The sequence below is a fragment of the Triticum urartu genome, chromosome 5A (genome assembly GCF_056163025.1).
Source record: "Triticum urartu cultivar PI428250 chromosome 5A, HENAU_Tu73, whole genome shotgun sequence".
In the NCBI taxonomy this organism is placed as follows: Eukaryota; Viridiplantae; Streptophyta; class Magnoliopsida; order Poales; family Poaceae; genus Triticum; species Triticum urartu.
The window spans coordinates 637,461,682-637,484,336 of NC_141877.1; the positions used below are offsets into that span (position 1 = coordinate 637,461,682).

General features: G+C 46.6%; 3 protein-coding genes across 4 annotated transcripts; 1 reads left to right on the top strand and 2 right to left on the bottom strand.

The window, feature by feature from the left end:
• Positions 1–202: 202 nt before the first annotated feature.
• Positions 203–3,161, bottom strand: LOC125527542 (protein-ribulosamine 3-kinase, chloroplastic). Its single transcript, XM_087525054.1, has 9 exons — positions 2,950–3,161; positions 2,435–2,589; positions 2,237–2,326; positions 1,813–1,926; positions 1,656–1,744; positions 1,403–1,521; positions 1,113–1,253; positions 824–900; positions 203–557 (listed from the first exon to the last, which is right to left on the bottom strand). The coding sequence occupies exons 1-9, from the start codon at positions 3,134–3,136 to the stop codon at positions 411–413; spliced, it is 1,119 nt and encodes a 372-aa protein (XP_087381180.1). The 5' UTR covers positions 3,137–3,161; the 3' UTR covers positions 203–410.
• A 2,470-nt stretch (positions 3,162–5,631) lies between these two features.
• Positions 5,632–8,365, bottom strand: LOC125527543 (riboflavin biosynthesis protein PYRD, chloroplastic-like). Of its 2 annotated transcripts, none has more exons than XM_087522161.1 (3): positions 7,612–8,365; positions 6,683–6,981; positions 5,632–6,388 (listed from the first exon to the last, which is right to left on the bottom strand). In XM_087522161.1, exons 1-3 carry the CDS (start codon positions 7,897–7,899, stop codon positions 5,797–5,799), a joined length of 1,179 nt encoding a protein of 392 aa, XP_087378287.1. In that variant the 5' UTR covers positions 7,900–8,365; the 3' UTR covers positions 5,632–5,796. The 2 variants fall into 2 exon arrangements, with proteins under 2 accessions (XP_087378287.1, XP_087378288.1); XM_087522162.1 differs by having other exon boundaries at positions 5,632–6,385; positions 7,612–8,363.
• A 5,583-nt stretch (positions 8,366–13,948) lies between these two features.
• Positions 13,949–15,138, top strand: LOC147973623 (uncharacterized). The gene has a single exon (XM_087525055.1). The coding sequence runs from the start codon at positions 14,172–14,174 to the stop codon at positions 14,862–14,864; it is 693 nt and encodes a 230-aa protein (XP_087381181.1). The 5' UTR covers positions 13,949–14,171; the 3' UTR covers positions 14,865–15,138.
• The last annotated feature ends 7,517 nt before the right edge of the window (positions 15,139–22,655 follow it).

The following is a 22,655-nucleotide window of genomic DNA, read 5'->3' on the forward strand; positions in this document are numbered from 1 at the left end:
AGGCTCCAGCTCCCAACTCCACGGTCGAAGCGTGTGGAGCTGCCCTGAACACTCTACCTCCGTGGAGCTGAATCTATGGAATCCGTGGAGCTGAATCTATGGAATGGCTGCGTCTGTAGTCCACCACAGGAAAGATGAAAGGGGAGGGATGGATACACTATTTTTGTGTCACACCCATTTGTGCGCCAGGAACACAGTGATGGATTATTACTGATATATATTTACAGATGTAATCATATAAGGAAGTTTTAGTTGGTAATGATTTTACAACAGAATGTAAGGATTTCACTGCGAATCCACAACATATCAAGGGGTACACATAGAACATGGCATTTATACATGCATTGTTCGTTAACAGAATTCACTGAGAAGCAGAGGTTGGAAAATTCTTGTTCTCAGAGAAGACGAGGCTACGCCTTCAGCATCTGCAGGCAGTCTTCGATTATGGACATAGCCGAGGAGCGGTACCCAGAGCCGAAAAGGTTGTAGTGATTCAGGTAGTGGTATAGGAGATACAGGTCCCTCCTCTTCTCAAAGCCTGGCTGCTTTGGCATCACCTGAATAACAGTTCAGTATCTTACATTTAACTTTTCCATCAGGACAGTAAATTGAGAGGCCCACCCGGCACAAGACGTGATATAGTTAAATAGGAAGAGAGAATGACAAGCAGTCAGGCAGTCAGCGAGCTGTGTTGGAAAATATGCAGATGAATTCAACAAGTACAGCTTGAGGTGAGGGGCTGCATTTTATGGGAGTGATACACAAATTCTACTATCTTGTTTTATTACGAAACATGTAGTGGAACAAAATGAGTATCAGATACCTCGAAATAGGAGCGGTAGAATTCCCCTCCGAATCCAGCACACCAGGACATCCCAAACTCTGCTTCATTGTGTCCATCTGCAGTTAAAGAACAATGGTGACGTTTCTTCAACGATTATCTACGGGTTCTAACAAAACTGTGCAAGAAAGTCAGTGATTCCAAACAAATTAATAACCACTTGGTTCGTGTGTATGTTGATCGACAATTTTCTTATAAAAAATGAATCAACATATTGCATACAATGATTGTGATTCTGGAATTAGGGCAAGAAATAGTGAATTTTACATACAGTAGCATGCTGGATCCAATATTACAGGATCTCCATTGGTATCAGCGCTTATATTTCCACTCCATAAATCTCCATGAAGCAGGCATGGTTCAATAACAGCACCGTCAAACAGTGGATGCATTTTCTCAATCAATTGCTGACCTGCACAAGAGGAACTTGCATGAAAAACTTGAACTACTACGAACTTGCAATCAAGAGAAAAATGCCTAGCAGTCAGTTAATGATGTGTCCATCAGAAGGAATGGGAACATATAGGTCAAATTCCACATTTCTTCTCCTTTCTTATGTACCTTTTTCATATATGGCTGAATCTCCGAACCGCTGTGATATCAACTTCAACTGGTATCCCAGTCTATGCTTTGAGTAAAACTCAATCCAGTCAGCAGTCCAAGTGTTGATTTGTGGAGTGTTACATCAGGAACATTGGTGGGTTAAAAAGAACAATATTTCAAAGCAAACATGAGTTGCAAGCCACACCACTGGAGATGGACTTCATAATAAAGGGATAAGTTCAGTTTTAGAATACCGAGCGCTTAATTTTACCTTCCAATAGTATTTTCAACATAGAAACCATAGCCCTTGTCAGATTTTGCAGCTTTATGCATTTCAGCCAGCTTTCTTCCTAGAGCTGTCTGACAATAAGTTGTTTGTTAATGATGCATGATTTACATAAAAACTTGCAACAAAAGCTACAAGTTACCTTTTTCTTTGAACGAAAGGGGTTTCTGGACAAGGTTACCTGGTCACCCCTAGAACGACCAAATTGAATATACTCCATGATGATAAAAGAACCACCAGTTGGTAATGAACCAACCTGTAATAAAAAGGGACACAAAGTAAGAAATGAAGTGAAGAAGAACAGGCGGCTGTAGGCAAGGTGTCAGGTAGTGAAAATAAAGATAGTTCACAACATCTCTGCTAAGATGCTAACTATTAGTTGCTAGATAAGAAGCAGCCAATGACCTTCAGATGAATATAACTGAAATAAGAGTATGTATACCAATCACAATAAGTATCTAGCTCTGCAACTATGGTGTAGTGCAGTTTCAGTCATGAACGATAGTTATGATTATCTTGTACTCCTACTAGTTTATACATGTTCTTGAGTCTGAGTTTTCGCTGACCTTGTACGGCAAAGGGACATGGATTGACTTGGTGTCATACATCGCCTTCAAGCCCAGAGCCTCCCCTTTAAACATAGCTGGACCAATGCGCTTGGCATACAGCAATACGTTTCCATTCCATTGTTGCCACCAACATCACTACTTGCGCTACTCCACTTTATGATGAGTTAATTCTGAACATAAATTGGTTCTAGCACACCTGCTGGTCTTCACAAAAAAGGAGCCAGCATCGGTGTCGTAGCGTTGGGCGGCGTTGATGCAGCCGCCCCCAATGGAGCTGGTCCCTGTGATCTGGGTGGCCTTCCCCTCTGCGAGGATCCACTCCTTGAGTGGGTCGTCGCTCATCGCAGCCACTGCCCAATTGCACGAGACAGGATCAAAATGACACATAAAAACATATAGTAGTAGCATCCATAGCCACAGCTACAGCCATGGAAATGCCATGAATTGGGCCTGGAAATTGAAGCTGGTACCCACACAGACAGAGTCACAGCTATTGCAGGTCATGGCTGCCAGAGCACCTCAAACCCTATCTAAATTTAAACGGCCAGCATTTCATATTGGGGTTGGCCATGGCCTGCCCTCGCCTCGCTGCTGAAGACCATCGACACAGCCAGGAGCACGGCGGAAGTAAGCTTCAGCGCAGGTCGTACGGCGGCGAGGTGAAAATAAGAAGTTGGATTGAGTTTTGAGAGAAGTAGAGGAGCACGTACCGATGGATAGCCTGGAGGCTGCTCTGCGGGGGCAGGCGGAGCGGCGAGGAGGGAGGCGGCGACGGAGGACCGAGGAGGCGGAGGTGGAGGGCAGCGCCACGTTTGCTGCCATCGCACTCGCCTTCTTCTCCGAGCACGGACGGACGCCCGGCGCCAGCGAAATTCTATTGTCTGCAACCGTCACCATCGCCGTGGCTAGGAGTGACGGGTGCTGCCGAGGGCCCGGTGTGCCCAGTGAGCACGGATGGGTCACACTGTCCCAAATTGTTCTGGGCCTTTCTCAGATACAAGGCCCATTTGCCGGGAATGAAGAACATGTCAAACTCGTAACTTGTTAACTGTTTATTGTTGCTTTGTCTGTTTAACTGCACGGAATTCTGCCCCTAAAAGGTATACTCGCTAATAAACACGTTGGGGCAATTGGAGGGTGCCCAATTTGCCACAAGAGCTCTGAAGATATTCGCCATCTATTCTTCATGTGTATTCACTCAAGAGGTATGTGGAGCCGACTTGAATTGACAGATTTCATCAACACCGCAACAAATGTTGATAGATCTGGGTCAGTTATTATGGAGTATATCTTGTCTATTGATCAAACACCACTACCTCTAATGCCGACATTGGAGATTAAACATGTCGTAGTGGTGGGATGTTGGTACCTTTGGTGGACACGCCGCCTGATAACACATAATGAGAGTTGCCCGCCGATGGTAAAATGGACTTTGTCGGTCTTGGCAATTACAAGCAACTATCAACGAGCCATGGCGAAGATAGTTGTGACAGAAGAGGAAAGATGGTTGAAGCCAGACCCAAAGTTCATCAAACTTAATGTGGACGCGACCTTTTTTGCGGAGCAAGGAGTTAGAGCTACGGCAGCAATTATTAGAGATGAACGAAGTATTTTCCTTGCAGCTCAATGTAAGCTTATCCCATATGCAGCGGACGCAATGACATCAGAGGCAATGGCGATGAGGGACGGACTGAATTTGGCAAATAGCCTAGGGTTTCAGCGAGTTGAAGCGGAATCTGACTCTCTAACGGTGATCAACTGATGCTCCGGTCAGAATACTTGGTGGGACGCGGCGGCAGCGATATTCGCAGAATGTGTGGACATCTCTATCTTGATTGGGAAGGTCAACTTTAAGCATTGTTTTCGATCAGCAAATCAAGCGGCGCATGTGCTAGCTAATTTTAGTTATTGTAATAAACTTTCTTCTAGTTGGACTGACGAGCCTCCAGATTTTTTGGTGAGCAAGCTCATAGACGATGTATCTTTATGCATTAATCAATAAAGCTACCCATGATGGCCTTTCCTCAAAATCCATGTTCATTAGAGCATGAGTCTTTTCCATTTGTCTGTCCATGCAACCATGTTCCTCAAATTTTTTCTATATGTTTGGTTACATGCATGTGATTGTTGAAGAAGAAGAGAGAAATAAAATAAATAATAAAGAAAAAATGCTTTGTGATGGGTCAAATTCTATGTGGTGAACGCAGGACCACTTACCGGACACTTCTCATACTCATCTCATACATGAGGGTAATATGAAGGGGTCTCGGACAATACGGACATTAAGGAGGCTTTGAGGGGTCTGATTGGGTCAATTATTTTCCTCTCTCTCCTGTCCACTTAGTGATCCTGTGTCCGCCCGGTCAATTTTGAGAATCCGGTTGTAGATGATCTTAGTCCATGAAAATTGGATCGTTCAATAGCCATACTCTTCTCCTTCAAATTTCATTTCGCTGAAGAGTGTTGAAACTTCACTTGGCACATTCAACTAGATACATAGCCACCCAAAATAGAAGAAATATTTGTTTACAACAAATAATCCATGAATCTTTCTTTTATCACTATTGCAGCACTTGAGCCAAACCTGCAGACAAAGATCACCTAATTCCACATGCCTCGTTGTCTGGATCGCCCTCTAGTTTTTATCATCTCCGGCATTCATTTTTTTTCTTTTCTCGAATACGCACAAGTGTGTGTATCATATATTAAAGAGGATAGGGAAGACTTCCTCCACGATTTTGTTACAAATTAATTACAGGTGGCCAGGTGCCAACCTCCACCCCAATAACAAATCTTGGCTGACTACTCGCTATTCGCCCACGGTGCCAACTTTGTGAAGAACCCCTCGATTACCCCTTATAGTAGGCCTGCCTGCTTCCATCTCCTCTTCTTACTCCACCGCAGCGCCACGAGTTAATATTTTGTCAAGAATAAACTAACTTTGTAGTTATAATCAAAATGCAAGCAACTTAAACACAGATAGTCAATGTCCTCTTTAACTTTCTCCGCTATCTTCCCTTTTTTTGAACTATGCATCAACATGCTTAATTTCTATTGTTTAACTGTCTTTTTTGCGAATCAACTTGTGGTTGGATGGTTAGAGGGATTGTAGTATCCCCAACCCACCAGCCAAGAAAAGCTGGATCTACCTTACAACTTACAAGAACCATTTGTCCATGAAAGAACATTTTAACATTTCCAGATATCCCATAGCAGATGGAAAAATAGAACATTTTATGTAAGATGGAATAAATAAATAAATACAAACAAAACTGCACAATCTGTCATTGCACTCACAAGTGCCACAAGCCCGCAATTGTACTCACAATAATTTCCACAAGCAGGACCGAGAACAACAATTGTTACTCACAATAATTTTCACAAGCAGGACCGAGAACAAAAAAAGCTGGATTTACCTTACAAGAACTATTTGTCCATGGAAGAACAAAAGAAAATGAATTCAGCTCCGCATGAATGCAGGTTCAGGCTCAAGTTTACATGGATGGGTGTTTACAACAGGAGGCCACAAATCCTCATCAGACAGAAAAGATAAGATGCTACAAATATCCCTCAAGCAGCAAAGTTCTATTCACCTCCTTGTGCTCCACATTCTTCAGTGGAAACGACTGGCTGCCACCAAACGCCAGGTCGCTCAGCCCTGGGCTCACCATCCAGACAGGAGAGAGCTCCACAACAACCTTCTGCACCAGCTTGTCCTCCTGAAAATTCTTCAGCAGCGACACTAGGCCAGCCCCGTCATCTATGAAATCCACCAGGACACTACATAACCCTCGATCTGCGAGAAGTTGAAGGACGGACTCCAGGTTCATCTGATCGAGGACAGAAACGCTGACTCCCGATGGCTCCACAGTGACGGGACTATCGGCCAGGACTATGGCGCTAGATGCAGACTCCTCGTCGAGAAACGGGATGTGTAATTTGGAACCTTCTTCCTGCGCTATGATGATGTAAGGAGGCTGCTTTGCGCCAGCCTCGCGTGATATTGGTAAGGTAGTCGCCTTGGCCATGTCGCTTGAAATTATAACTCCGTCGTATTCTTTCGCTAATTGCGAGTAGTATCCTCCTGGTTGATCAGCTCCGCTCCCAATTTTATTTATAACAATTCCGTTCATCGAGAGTGTAGTTCTGCTTCAGTGAGAACAGATAAACATCAGCAGCAGCGTCACACACTATATTCAGACGAAAAGGACTAAAGAAAATGGCATGCAACGGTACAAAATACAAATATCACTACACCAAAGTAGCTGAAGCAATGAGTGTACTACGTTTTCCTAACCACAGATTTAAAACACAAAGTTTGAACATACTGTGCAACTTATATTTAAAAATGAACCTATTCCTATATTTAAAAAGTGGCAAAAATGTGTGTGCTGATATTACCAGTCTAGAATTCTAGCAAGATACCTGTAGTTCACTATTTACCTCAAAGTTGAAAAGGCCTTCCCAGTAAGCATGCGATGAATGTAAGCCTCATTTAATCTGAGACATAATGCTTCCTCCACGCCAACCCTTACATCTATCCCGGCGTTTCTGAGTTTTTCAATCCCTTTGGATGCTACAATAGGATTTGGGTCAGTCATCCCCACCACAACCTCCTTAACTTTGGCTTTGATGAGTGCTTCAGTGCAGGGAGGGGTTCTCCCGTAGTGGTTGCAGGGCTCCAAACTGACATAAGCCGTTGCATTCTCTGCTAAATCCCCTGCATCTCTCAAAGCAAATACCTGCACACGAAGCCACATATTAGCAACTGTTATACTAAGGCTATGAGCTTATGATATTATCAACAGTACTATTATACTTTAGTGGCCTAAGTTCTTAAGCAAGCAGAAAACATATGCGCTCTTACCTGTAGCTAATAGCCTAATACTACAATGTTAACTGTTATTTCTTCGTAAAAGCATAAGCTGAGATCATATTTGTTGTGTATGAGAATGAAAACCACCGCATACTGTTGACATACTGGCTACAAGTGATAGTATTTCCTAAACATTTGTTTGGTGTTAGAAGTATGACCTGCCAGACAGCTAGAAATGAACAATTTATGGCATAATGCAGCCAGTATTGGAACAGTACTGATTAATGTAGCCCTGCTTTTTACTAAGTGCAGTAAATATGTTAGTGAAATTAGGGATGATATGAAGATTGGGAACTGCTATCAAAGGCCCTGTTACTAGCATGACCACACCAAGATTAGGGGACTGTTTACTCAAAGATTAGGGGAAGCCATTCCATGATCTGTATTTTAAAAGATTTGACAGATGAGATAGCTGCTAAATCCCCACACTTGCACAATCTTTCTTTGTCTAAGAGAGTGAACATCAAATTGAGAAGAAGTGGGAGAGAGAGGTGACCTCGGCGTGGGGCTGGCCGGCTTTGGGGTGGAATCCCTCGCCGACGACCTCTCCTTCCCGGACGATGACGCAGCCCACCATGGGGTTAGGGCTGGTGCGCCCAGCCGCCGTCCGCGCCAGCTCGACGCAGCGCCGCATGTAGTGCGGGTCCATGTCGCCGGCCTGCGCCTGGCACCGCACGCCGGCCGCGAGCCCGCCGACCGCGAGGCGGGCGCGGCAGGGAGAGGCCGCGGCGGATGCCGGGAGAGGGCCGAGGCGGGGGCGCGAGAGGAGCGAGGAGGAGATCATGTCAGAAGAGAGGGGGCCAGCCAATCCAGCGAGATGTGGGGGCGCCAAGCCGGGGTTTGGGGTTGTCTATGTGCGGTGCCCCTGTAAGCTGCCTCGAGGGTTGGTGCGGCCGGCTTGGGCGAGGTCTTGCCGCCGCGCGGAGCTGCTCAGGCAGTGGCGGGCGGAGACGGGGAGGCGGCGCCGCGCGGTCCGGGCGGAGGCGAGGGGGGCGGCGCGTCCCGGAGAATGAGGACACGGTGCGTCGAAGAGGAGGCCCCAGAGGGGGTGCGGCGCAGATACGAGGTCGACGGGGGCGGTGCAGCTTGGTGGAAAGCGGCGAGCTGGACGGAAGGGCGGCGCGGGGTTCGCAGAGGAAGCAGACTCTGTTCCTCAACCGACCACACGAGCTTGCTCCAATCTCCATTGATTCGATGGTTCGACCAGTCGATCCGTGCAACATATTAGGGGAAAAAATGACCTAGGCCTAGTTTTTTTTCTTCAGGAAATTTTTTTGTACTACTCTCCCTGTCTCAAAATACAAGACTTAGAAAAAAACTTATATTTTGAGACAGTGGGAGTATTACTTACGTGGCAATGCTACCATCAAAATTACAGTGTCCACCGATCTCATCCGATCTCCAAGCTATTATCCTGAAGAGTGAGAGGTCATGATTTGTGAGAGAGAACGAGAGTTCACCCACCCGTCGGAGTTTGGAATCGTCCGGCGAGCTGCCTACTACTCATGCTGCTTCCTCGATCTCCTATTAGACTCCTACTGTCGCCAGTTGCGGAGGCAGGAATGCGTATAATCTGATGTTAGGAAGGACCGGTTGCAGGCAACAGTAAAAAAATGTCACTGTTCATATGCATAATACAAAGGAAATTAGGATGTTGGGGAGGGCCCGGGCCCTGGCTGGCCACCCCCTTGCCTCCGCCACTGACTGTCGCAAAGATGCCAATGAAAACATAGGACATGGACTATATAAGATATTTGAAAACATAGGAGGACATGGACATGCAAGCTCCCATCAGACTCCCTCGAGTTCATCCGTCGGAGTTTAAGACCGAACACGCTAATAGAGGCCGTAGCCCTGAAAAGCCAGTCTAATCAAGATGCCAATGCCATTATTTGACAACAGCCGTTAGCAAAACCTTATTTATAGAAGAAGAATGATAGAAGAAAGAAAACATAGGACATGGACTATATGAGCTTGAGCTCACAAGAACTCGGATGGATAGTTTAATCCAAAAAGCTAGTAAACAGATTTAAAATCATTGTTGTTTTTTATGTGCGTGCAAATATAATGTTTTGGAGGTAATTTGGAGCATCGATTTTGTATTTTGTCCACACCTCCACAAAGTGTGATTCTATTGCGGAATTTTGCACGGGTGTTGAAAAACTTGAATGTTTATTGAAAAAAAATCAGAAATCTTTGAATATTTTCACTCTTCATTCCGAATTTACTATTCATCCGAGTTCCAGTGACTGTGTGCTCAAGCTCACAATAGCACTTTCAGAAAAATATAAAATGTCTATTCAAAAAGTAAACATGAAAACATATATTTAAAAAATGTTAAACGCGTATAAAAATATGTTCATGATGTATAAGAAAACCATGTATATGAAAAAGCAGACATTTGTTGAGACAAAAAGAAATAAAAAGTAAAACTGAAAGTCCAAAAGAACCAAAGAAAACCAAAAAGGGAACCCAAGAAAACTGAAAAATGGAAAAGAAAAAAAGAAAAACCAAAGAAAAACCACATAAAGTGCCGAAAACAGTGAAAACCGATAAACAAAGCCACAGAGAAAAGAACTCGGACGATAGCTATAGTACAGGCCGGCCCAGTAGCGCTGCGCCAGATGCGAGACCGAATTCTTATCTCGCAATGGGTGAGAAATAGCCCTAGAGAGAGATCACTAATTACGGAGTACTCCTCACAAAGATCACTTCCATCTTTCAGGTTGTGACCGGTGGCATGCTGCATGAACATCACTTGTCACAACTTGTAAGTTTTCCCTTTTTTGTAGATCTGTTTATTCAAAATGTTTTATCTTTTAAACCGTGCGTCCAAATCTCAAATAGTTTCACCATTGGATTCCTCACGTCGAGATCTTCAAAACTAGATCCCATGTCGATAGGTTTGACCGAACTTATTTTTTCACAAAAACCGGACGAAAAAATCGAACCGGGAGCATGGTTTTTTGCCTTTCCAAAAGAGGCACGGCCGTGCCTCTCACGAAAAAAAACACATTTTTTTTTCCGTTTCCGAGAGGCACGGCTGTGCCTCTCACAAAAGCATAACCATGCCTCTCGCGGAAGCAAAACCGTGCCTCTCACGAAAGGAAAAAGAACAGAAAACCAATTTTTTCCGTTTCCGAGAGGCACGGTCGTGCCTATCGCGGAAACAAAACCGTGCCTCTAATGAAAGAAAAAAAAACAAAAAACATTTTTTTTCCATTTCCGAGAGACACGGCCATGCCTCTCGCGGAAGCAAAACTATGCCTCTCGCGGAAGGAAAAAAGAACAGAAAACCGGTTTTTTTCGTTTCCGTGAGGCACGGTCGTGTCTCTCGCGAAAGCAAAACCGTACCTCTAATGAAAGAAAAAAAAAGAAAACAATTTTTTCCATTTCCGGGAGGCACGATCATGCCTCTCACGAAAGCAAAACCGTGCCTCTGGCTGAAGAAAGAAAACAGAAAACATGTTTTTTTTTATTTCCAAGAGGCATGGCTTATGCCTCTCTCAAAAGCAAAATTGTGCCTCTCACGGAAGCAAAAAAAACACTTCTTTTTGCGCAAAAAATTTCTTTGGCCCAAAAGTTAAGGAAGACCGATGGAAAATCAAAACGTCGAAAAAACTAAAAAAACATTTAAAAAGCCGAAAACGCTTGTTGGAAAATAAAAGAAACAAAATCGAAGGAAGCGCCCAGAACGCGACATGTGGTGGGCGGCTCAGAGCGCGCCAAATGACACTGATTGTTGTGAGTCTCCTTGCTCACCAACTAGTTGCTCCAGAGAGAGAGAGAGAGAGGCGAAGGCCTCTTGGGCCCTGGCCCGAAAAAACAGTGTAAGCAGAACTTGTTCCGACCCTAAAAGAAAAGCAGGACTTGTTCCTTTTAACATACTCTGAGCAGCACCTACTGCAGGAACTAGGCAGACACAAGCATATGCAGAGGCATGATTGAGACTTCCGATTCAGCAGGGCGCCACCACCCAACAGATAACGCTCCCGTGAGCGGCCCGGGAGAGAAAACCCTAGCCGCCGCCGGGCAGTTCCCTCCGCACCTTCTCCCCTCGCTGCCGCCGGTGAGCGCCGCCGGTGAGCGCCGCCGGGCAAAGCCCGTGCAGCGTCGGCGGCGGCGGGGACGCAGGTTCCTCTCGCACAGGTAGAGCGGCGCGGGACGGCTCGATCTGGCGGGAGAGCGGGCTTGAGGCGCTGCTGGCCATGGTGCTTGGCGGCGTTGGGGCGGAGCCGCGTTCGTGCGGTGCTAGCGCGGTTGCTGGGAGTCAGTCCGCGCGGATCTGGGGGCTGCTGCGTTCTTGGCGGCGCTGTGGCCATGGGCGGCCGGAGGAGAGGGCAGGCACGGTCGCCAGAGCGGCCGGAGGAGAGGGCAGGTGCAGTGGCCAGGGCGGCCTGCCGGAGGAGGCTGTGGCCCCGACGGGGCGGCGTGGAGGGGCGCGTGTGCGCCGGCGCGAGGTGGGCGCGTGGGTAGCAGGGCCAGGTCCGATCTGGGCTTTGGCGGCCCTGTTTGCTTGGCGCATGGGGGATGCTTCCCCGGTGCGGATCTCCCGGGTGACGTGCCGGCGACCTTCGGGGCGCGGCGCGTGGTGCCAGGCAGGGATCTGGCTATTCTTCAGCCGGTCTGCTGCTTGTGCAGGTGGAGGCTCGGTTGGTGACTGATCTTCAAGCTGGATGTGTGGGGATTCCCGACGGGGTGGTGGTCTGCGTTGGTGCAGGTTTCGAACCTTGCTTTGAGTCTTGCACCATCGGTGGTGCTCCTCCTGGCCAGTGATCTACATGTGAGAGGTGCTGGCTCTGGTCTGGTGGTGGTGAGTCGGAGACGCCTTCCCTGGCGTAGGTGCTCGTGTCTCCGGACGAAAGTCATGCCCGACATTGGTCGGGGCTGATGGCGAACGATGCTTTTTGGGTGTGGTTTTCCTTGTTGGAGGTGCCATTGAGGGGATCTGACACCTTTCTTGATTAGTTCTTGTCTTCCGGTGAAAACCGTGTGTGATGGTGGCGTCTGTGGCGTCATTACTCTGTTGGGAGCATTGCGTTGGAGTCAAGTCTTGTGAGAGAGCACCAGGGTTAGTGGTGGGGTGGTTGATCAGGAGCAGGCAACGTTGTGGTGAGGGGGGAGTCTTTGGTGGTGCATCCATTTGGGATTGGTCACTCGCTGATGGTGGTGAGCAGCATGAGCACCCTCCACATGCTAGGAGCGCAAGACAAGTTATGTCTGTAATGCTCGTGGGATCGGGGCGGCATATGTTTCGCTCTATCGGACATATCGTTCCTATCCGGTGCCGTTGAGGTTTGTGGATATGCTTGTGGCAGCCCGGACTAGTACGACGGTTCTCGGAGTGTACTCTGGTAGCAGCATAGGCGCTCGAGTGCCCGGCCAGGCGTGTAGTCGGGTGTTGGCCTTCTGGCGTTTTGTGTGTTTGGTGGTGCTTTAGGCCTAGTTTAACTAGGCGCTGTTTAGGTTTTCGCTCGGTTTTCCTTAATAAACCGTGCAACCTCTTTTTCCATTTCTTCTTTTTTGGCACTCGTCTTTATACGATGCATTCCTTCTTTGGGGGTTTTATTTGTAATACTCCTTTCTAATCAATGAATTTGGCAGCTCTCCTGCCAACATTTCAAAAAAAAAAACTTCCGATTCCGCTCCACTGCTGCATTGCACCGACCAGCAGCAGCCCACTAGTCTTGTTTCCAATCTCCCTATCAACCTTTTCCCCTGACAGATTGTGATGCAGGGCACGGTAGATGTTTCATCGAATACAATCCCTGTGCCCGGGTCAAAAGGCAGGCTCACAAAAGATGCAGGCCGGCGGAAGCACACTCGAATGGAGAGCAACCATGTTCTCGATCGATCTCCCTCCTTTTCCTTTCTCTCGCTAGATTTTTCCTTTTATCTGTCACACCTGCTGTCTCATGTATGTGAGCAGCTCGGCTCAATTAACTAGTAGAACTAGCCACATGCTTTGAGAGTTTGAGTACGTTTAATCTAGAACAGGCCCCAGGAGTAGTGCGATGGCAAGTTGAGGTATATATGCCGAAGTGAAGCGACGAGAGAGAGAGAGAGAGAGAGAGACGCAACGGATCGACACATACATGCGGATGAAATGAATGGGACAGCAAGCAAGCAAGCAAGCAAACAAAGTGGCGTCCGGTTCCAGCACACACCGCGTTTCTTCCAAGGCATGTAGATGTAGTAGTACTGTATTAGTTTGTAGCGACAGTAGGACCCTTCTCCTCTGATCCACAAATCAAATAGGTTATGTATAATCAGGCCCGTACCGTGATCCAAATCTCCCGCCACCTCGCCCGCTGGCGCTTCCCTCGTCTTGCTCCCTGTTCCGCCCGCTGCAGGTAGCGCGGGACGGACGCAAGCGTCGTGGATCAGGAGACGCTAGCTTTGCCGTTGGTTTCCCGGTCGTAGCTCGCTAGACTAGCTTCGTTTCTGGGCCTTGCTTGCGTGGACCTGTAGTTGTCTTGCGGATGCAAGCCTACGGCTACGGTACGTCCCTCTCATGGAGGTGGACATCACCGCAAGGAAACGCAAGCGGGCGCAGCCAGTGCGCGCTGAGTTTTAGTTTTTGGAGACTCGATCGTCCGGAACACGTACGCTAGCCTGCATGCGTCTCACCGTCGTTTCGGCAACCATGCAAGGCACGCCGTGCGCTGATGGAAACGCCGTTTTTTCTTCTTTCATTTCATTTCATCTGGTTCGTGCTAATTATTACTGCTGGTGGCATTCAGTCGGCTTACCAGACAGTGACACTGACCACCGAACAGCTGGTGCTCAGATACTGCTAGTTTTTAGTCGATTGAAATCCAGTTACTTGGATCTATATGCGTGTCTCTCTCTCTGCACTCTGCACACGCCACTAGAGTGCAACGTGCCCGCAACAAAAGAATTGTGTGACACTAGTGCTGCTGCAGCTTCCTGCGCGCTCGGTTTCACTCCACCCGGCTCTTCTTAAGCCCGAGCACTAGTTCCTTTTCTTCCCTTAGCTCTTCCTCGCTAGCCAAGTACCCGGCCAGCACACTGACTGTGCTCGAGAATCAAGGCATGAAAGCGACGACACCTCGCGGCGGCGGCGTGGGGACTGCCAAGCCCAAGAAGAGGAAAAAGGCCGGCGCGGGTGGGTTCATCTTTGGCTGCGGCGGCTCCAAGTCGGTGGCCGTCGTCGCAGACAATCTCTCCACGATGGCACTGGCCAAGTCGTCGTCGAGCGCCGCAGCAACGGCGAAGCCAGCCCCGGCAGCGAAGCCGACGGCGCCGGCCTGCCAGGACGCCGAGGGCGCGCCGAGCGTGGACGCGCTCCTGGGCCAGCTCCGCGAGCTGGAGCGCGGCGTGCGCGCGCTGGGCGTCCGCGCCCGGGAGGAGGACGGCGTGGCGCAGGCGTGCCGGTGCAGCGCGGGGCCGCCGCGGCACCGGCGGGACGCGTGGGGAGGCGGGCGCGGGCGGCTGGAGGAGGAGAGCGTGGCGGTGGTGACGGAGACGGAGGACCCGCTGGGCGAGTTCCGGCGGTCCATGGCGGAGATGGTGGTGGAGAACGGGATCACGGGCGGCGCGGAGCTGCGGGAGCTGCTGCAGCGGTTCCTGTCGCTCAACTCGGCGCGCCACCACCACCTCATCCTCCGCGCCTTCGCCGACGTATGGGAGGAGCTCTTCGCCGGCGACCCCACGCAGATGCTGAAGCAGAAGCAGAAGCGTCCTGCTGTCTCCCCTGCCGGCCACAGCGCCCGGGCGAGCAGCTAGCTGCACGTACGCACGCACTGACACGTTAACTACAGTCCGTAAACTCCCCCATGCACGCACCCGCCCTCGGGAGTTGTTGCCGTCCGATCCGATGAAAACATGCGTCGCGTGCGTGGTTTTCAGTGCCGTGATGACAAGGAGCGTGCATGCATGTGGCTGGCACCTGATGACCTGAGTCTGAATCAGTTCTCTCCTCCGTTAATCCTGTAAAGATCTCATCGTACGTACGTACATTTCCCGTGAATGTTGCGTGCCATTGTTGTTCTGTTTGCTACTTCTCACGCGTTGCGTGCGTTGCCTCTGGTGGTCGACCAAACACGAATCGACAGGCGGAAGCAGCGGGAGATGGGCGGCTGATCGCCATGGATCCACGACCATCATGAGGCCGAGTTGCTGGATGCTTGGTGGGAGAGGGCGTGGTCTGCTCGTCGCCTCGTCGGGCGGCAGCAAAGGGCACGAGCCCACCAAACATTCTGGTTCGGTCGCGGGGTCGATGGTGAGATATCGAGTACTTAAACGGGATCGAATTGATTGACTGACTGACTGATTGATTGATGTGACCTGCGTCGGTGCAGATCGATCGTGCGCGCCAAGCCTCACCCCGTGACTGAAAATGCCGGCCCGGTTGCTTGGGCAGGCATCGGATCGCGGCATGTTTGCCGGCGATCGCAAGGAACATATATCCCGTCGATCGCCCCTCTGACGTCCGTGCCAGTACTTTCTTCGTCCGGAAATACTTGTCATCCGTGCTAGTATTTGTTAGTTGTCGTGGTTCGTACCCATGCCTCTGTGTCTGTAGGTGCTCGACATAGAAATTCCATGACTTTTCCCGGGTGTCACCTGCCACGGGTGCTTCACAAATACTATAACAAACTATGCACTTCATATGGCTGGGTCAATTAGCATGTGATGAATGCGTCCAACGATTACGCCGAATGATGAGCTGATTGACTGGAAGCGCGCGGCCGGCTGCGGTGTTAGTTGCAGGATCATGCATGCATGGAGTACCATATGGTGGGTGGATGCATGCTGCCTACGGAAACGGGGACCGGGGAGAATACAAAAACCATGCACACCATCGTGCCACATGATCTCCGTCTGATGAAACGCTTAGTTATAAAATGGGGCGGGCTAAGGGCCGAGTTAGGTGACTGAAAACACAAATTGGGTCAATCGATTGTTTGGAACCTTTTGATGGGAAGTTAACGGCAAGATGGCCTTCCTCAACCTCCGACTCTCGCATGCTCATCTTCTTCCCCCAAACCGCCTGCGACCATCGGCTGAACCGCCTACCTTTGTCACCCACGGCCCCCGGCGCTCACGGGCCAGCCTAGCCACCCCGCCCCCCGCTTACCGCTACCTCTCACCCCGGCGATGCCATCGGCGGTCCATGTGCCTACTTCTTTCTCCCCCGAATCGACTGGCCCAAATCCATAATTCAGGCAATTTACTTACAACAAAGTTGTTGAAAAAATCGGTCAACATTAGGATTATTTATATTTTTTTGGAAATGTTTCAGATATTCTAATTCACACTCAAGTGTTTGATTTGGAATTGAGTCGATCCTTCTATTTTATTGGTGGACTCCACCAAAAGAATGGATTTGTTTTTTCATATAATTAATCTTTGAAGGTTTAGCGTGTGGACTTGCCCGCATGCCGACGGATCACACATAAGGAGGAGGAGGGAGCTTGAATGAATCTTACGCGGGAGGGGGGGGGTCTTGATGCCGACTTAATGGGGTCGATGGTGACATCCACCGAAACCAAAAGGTAATGAGTTCATGTGGGGTTTAGGTGATCACCCGCAAGGTGCATGGGGTGGCATCACTGGCCAGAGTAAATGGTGACAATGTGGCGGCGGGAACAACATGACACGAAGAATAGAGAGGATTGTGATGGAGCTAGAAGAAGTCTCAATCACATGAGGAAGATGACGATAACAAGAGATGTAACAAGGTAGATTCGGAAGCTATAACTTCGCCTTTTCCATCAATAGGTTTATCCAAAGCATTACAACACTACCCAAGTAAACCTCACTCACGGGTATCTGAGAAATTCTTCCCGTTGCTTTTACAAAGCTTCCCTCTTGTATCATCAACCCATCGCCCATTAATAAAGTCCTAATATTTTTGGATTCCAATTTTTGAGCAATAACTGACCTATACAAATTCGGCTAATTCACCTGATAGTATTTCACCAAGACCTATAATATGAGCAATTGCACCCGCCATTTGAACTACGCGACTTATATTCTCAATTCATGCTTTCCTACTATATTGTTCAATACATTTTGCGGACAAGGTACTTAAGCAATGTGCGTTTTGAGATGCAATCAGTCGAAGAGAATAAAACTAGGTCTAGTAAATAATAGGAATGAATTTATTAGAAGGGATAAGTACAAAGGGATTCAGCGATCTAAAAAAATAAAAAGGGTTTAATAATCCCATCCCACAAATACTAGGTAATTAGTAAAATAAGTGGAATAGGATTTTGCTTGATTTTTGATCTGATTTGGCAACATGGCCAAGCGGTAAGGTAGGGTGGCATCTCAAATCTAGGTTTTGCCTGACCAAAATATACTTAGTATTTCTTGTCGTAGTGATTGCTCGACAAATCTTTGCCATGCATAAGCAAATGAAAATAACCAGGCGTACCAATACTAGATCTAAAGAATCCATAGTTCTAACATAGTCTGACAATTTATTTTTAAAAATATGGCTCTCACATGGTTCTGGGTAGTGGCCTAGTGGCCCAAAATGATACAAATAGGGATGAGGGAAGACTTACTAATCAATTTTCTAATTGTTTCTATTATGCAATTCATAACTATGAAAGCAAGATGTCAAAAATCTTGGTATCTAAAGGCCCCTAAAGGACATTCCTTTTTTGCTCCTAGGAATGAACAAGATATTATACCAAATACTATCAAGAGTTTCTAATTATCTTACACCACGTACATTAAAGTAAGGTCTACTCACTCTGTCTGGAATTAGGTTTGATAGGAAATTTATAAGTTGTGGAAAGGACTGGAGAGACTTTATTTCCATACTTATGAGAGTCTCAAACATTCAATCAGATGGTCTGTTAGCTCTGATATTTTAGAATAACTTAGTCAAAGTAATAAATAAAATGAATCTCTTAGCTCGGCTTCCATGAGGTTTCAATGGTTACTTTTGGAGTTTTAAGGTTTAGGCAAGAAAGCAAAGAAGAAGGGAGGATTCTCTACTACATATTTCCCCCATTTTCCTATCCTCATTGGTCGCTCATGTTTCCCTGATATAGTGCCATCATTCTTCAAGGCGCCGGACGGTTTGAAGCATAATTACTAGACATACCCTACGCTTAGTTCAGAGTTGCCTCAGCGCGCTTGAGTAATAAATGGAAAGATCAAGGCAGTCTTGGATAGTTATTGAGGCAACTTCAGAAATAAATGCAAGTGAAAGAAGATGCTCTTGAGGGCACATGAGTCTTTTTTTGTCCTGGGTGTTTGTTTTGAAATCCCAACCAAAATGCCCCCATCCCCGGGCGCGTCTCAAACTCGTGATCTAAGCCACGTTTGTCTAGCAAGAGTGGAACACATTGATCTATCATGTTAAGCTTTTCCTTCCGACTTTAGGGTATAAACCACTCCTATCTTTCATTCTCTCAATATGTTAAAATGTGAAAATGTCTTGTGGCAACCAACTGTTGGGTATTTGTTGTGTTAGTAAACATGTCTATCTTGTTTATTTTTCACTACCAATGAGTAGTCAACTCTGGTTATGGAGATATAGCTTTGGTACATATCCACTTAGCGCGTGCTTTTTCGGGTGCTACTTAGAATAGATCGAGATAGTCAAACTATAACGCCAAAAATGTTGTAGCGTAGAGAAATAAGGACAATATGATCGCCCCTCTTGGCTCTCGTCCTGGTTTGGCGGAAAGGTAATCGTTCACGTTGATAAGAGCATGACTAAACTCGCACTTGCGGCTTACGGAGTACGAAGTAACCTAAAGCACGAACATGACGTAAAGGCTAAATTCGAAACATCTTGAATTGGTTTATCTCTTCTCACGGAGCTTGAGAATGAAATGAGTGGTCCGGCCAAGGAAGATCAGTATGGAAGTGAAAGGGGGCAAAGAGTGGTCCAAAGACCATAGGCCGATGTGGGTACACTCGCATCATCGTTGTGTGAAATTCATGCACAAAAGGTGCCACATCACTCTCAATGACATCAAGATAATAAATACACTTTGTCATCTAATCTCATTCCGTAAGCTGCAAGGATTGCTGCAATGGGGCGTTGTTAGCTAGTGTGTGCAAGTGCATCAGATTTACCAACGTGGCATGTGGCCGGTGTGACACAAAGGAGAAAGAGGGGATCGTTGATGGGGTGAGTAGGTGTGACACTGCAGAAGGCCCTCCGAAGTCTTCTGAAAAGAAAGTAAGGAAGAGATTGTAGTTCCCTAAGCCCTCATGGTGTGTTTTTAGAGCAACTAATTAACTTTATTAAGGTATCTAGGAGGAAAATGAAGGCATCGGAGGTTGAATGAAACTTAAGGGGGTCTTGGCACCGGCGTAATGAGTTAATGTCAAGATTAGGGGAGTGCTTGGTCGGGGTTCATGGGGTGGCACCAATGGTGGCAGCAACTAGTCAAGGGAAATGGCGATAATGTGGTGGTGGGAACGACATGTCATGAAGAATAGAGAGGGCTAGCAATCGATCCAGTAGAGGTTTTAGCAACACGTGGAAGGTGGTGTAAAGTCATTTGGGGAAAATAAAAGGAAGGGGACGAAGACAAACCTGTTAGAGTATAGGATGTAAGCAACACAGGTCCTCATGTGTCCTTTTTCAGACCATCAATCTCACTTTAATTATCAAGTAAAGAAAGATGCAATAGATTGAAAGAGTAGGGAGAAATCGAGGAAGCACAAAGACTCCTAAGATGGTTTCTCTAGCTTGGTTAGTTGCATCAAGACGTCCATCCACGGAGCGAGGTAGTTTTCGTACTCGGGTGTGTCGGAGCTCCATTTTTTCAGAAATACAAAACATATAATTCTCTTTTTTTTCGAAATATGTTCTACACATACGATGTCTGCAACGTACATGTTAAATTTTATCAATATATTACTCCTTTTTGCGCAACATAAAGAGTGTGGATCTATAAGAACAAATAGTAACTTAAATATATATCGACATAATTTTGTTTCCTCCTTCTGTGTAGCCTGCAATAATCACTTTTTCAAGGAAATTTACAGGTAAATATAGATACTAAAATGCGCTTTTCCATTATTTTTAAAAACCAAGCTCCAGTAGCCCCAAACACTATTTGAATTTTTCGTCTATATATGCCTCCAGATGCATAGCACATTCAAGACGAAAGATGGACATACTAGAGTGGGTGTAGTCGGGTGCGTTTAGGTCTCACCAATTGCTGATGGTATGGGCTAGGCCATAATGGGACAGAGCATGGGCGTTAACACACACCATGTAGTTATATACCGACATCCCCCTTTCTGTTCTTTTACTTCATATTTTTCCTTTTTCTTTTTTATATATAAAAAATATTCTAACTATATACGTTTAAAAAATTACTATGCTTCAATTTTTAACAACTTTCACCGTGTATAAAAACAATTTTCATGAAATGTAAAATTTTGTTCACAGAATTTTCAAAATGGTTCATATATTAAAAAAAATGACCGTGCCATTTAGAAATGTTTGCACCTTTAAAAATATTTCATTACTAAAAAAAGGTACGAAAATATCAAAAGTATTCACATAATTTTAAGAAATGTTCACAACTTTTAAAAATAATTGCGCATCTAAAACTATGTTTTATGAAATTTCTCAAAAAATTGGTAGTGAACTGTAAAAAATAGTGCGCACAATTTTAGAAATGAAATCATAACAAAGAGAAAATGTTTGTGCCGATTAAAGATAATTTGTAATCATAAAAAAAGGTTCGCACGTTCTAATGTTAATTACATTGTAAAAACATGTTCAAACATGTATTAAAAAATGTTCAGCGTGTATTAAAAAAAGTGCAATGTACATTTTGCAAATGTTAAATATGTGATAGGATAAATATTCAATGTGTATTTGAATAAAAATGTCCAATGTGTTTCTAAAAATTGCACATCTTATACAGGTAAGAATTTTTACATGTATTTAAAGAATTGGCACATGTTTGGAAAATAGAAAAAAATAAAAAGAGAAAGAAAATAAAATGGAAAAAGCCAGTGAAATAAAAAATAAAAAAATGAATAGGTCGAAACCTTCCTGAAACTGGATGGAAGGTTCCTAAAACTGCTCATGAAGGTACCAAAACTGGTTCAAATTGGTGCATAGTAGATTTGCAAAACTAGTTGAGGAATGTTATTGGGTCGACCCACTGCGAGCGACATTGTAGGCGAACATTGCTTTGGTCTTGTAATAAGCGAGACCTGGCATTTGCAGCACTTATCTCAAAAAAAGGAAAAATTGCAACTTTAATTAGGCCATGGTGGGATTATTTTCCCTCGTTTTGGGCTGTCTAAAAGACTGATCATGGTGGGAGCTCCTGTTCGGCGGCTTAAGGGTGTGTTTGGTTGAAGAACGAAGTGAAATGGAATGTCATGGTTCCATTCCATCAGAATGGGTTGGTTCCGTTCGCGTGTTTGGTTGAGGACAATGTGTGGAATGGAATGGTGACATCTCGATGTTTGATTGGAGAAATGAAATGAAATGGATTTGGTTCTTCTCACCCCTTGTAAATTAATACATATACATATGACATCAAAGATATCAACAACTATCTCCTCTTGCACCAAAAAAATATGTATAAGATCATACATTGACAGTTCGAACAAGAATAAGAATATACTTCCTCCGTTCTTAAATATAAGTCTTTGTAGAGATTTTACCATGAACCACATACGGATGTATATAGATGCATTTTAAGTGTAGATTCATTCATTTTGTTCCGTATATAGTTCACCTAGTGGAATCTCTACAAAGACTTATATTTAGGAACGGAGGGAGTAGGAAAGATAGAAAGAAAAATATATGCACATGATAATGCTACGGTGAAGCTCCACAATGCCATTGGCGATCTGACTGGTCCTCGCCGAGCAACACACACCAATTGCCACTGAGCTACAAAAATCAATCAGTGTTCTTCCCTGCTCCTCGATCGCCTCTGCTCTTCCCTGCTCCTTCACATTTATCTCCGCCTATCACCGCCCTGGGCAGGTCCAGCCGCAGCCGCACTGTACAAAATCATTGCCCTCTCACCAGCAGATCAGACCACCGCCGCGCCCCCCGGAGGCCTGGTCCCTGCCGCCGCCGGAGTAGCCTCTCGCCAGCCGCTCAGCTTCAAGACAGCCGCTCCACCGCGCCTCGTCCGTCGCCGCAGTCCAGAGAGGAGGAGGCGAGGGAGAGGAGAAGCCGGCGGCGTGGATCAAGGGAAAGGATTAGAGGCGGCGCAGGTCAGGGAGTGAGAGACTCGATAGGCTTTCGGGGCAGTGAGAGGAAAGACGAAGAGCGACGACCAGTTCCGCGTGATTCCTCCGATTTGGAGGTCTCAGCGCGTTCCGGATATTGGGCGAATATTCACCTGGTGGGAACGACTTGGTTCCCATTCCACCTACGAACCAAACGCAGAAACAAGGCTCCGGTGCAGGTCCGACCCATGCCGTTCCACTCTGTGACATGAACCAAACACACCCTAAGTGTCCGGACTGCTCGCTAGCGCTCACGCCCCCCCCCCCCCCCCCCCATTGTTGGCCGGCCCAAGAAGAAGGCAATCGATAGACTGTTCGCTCAAT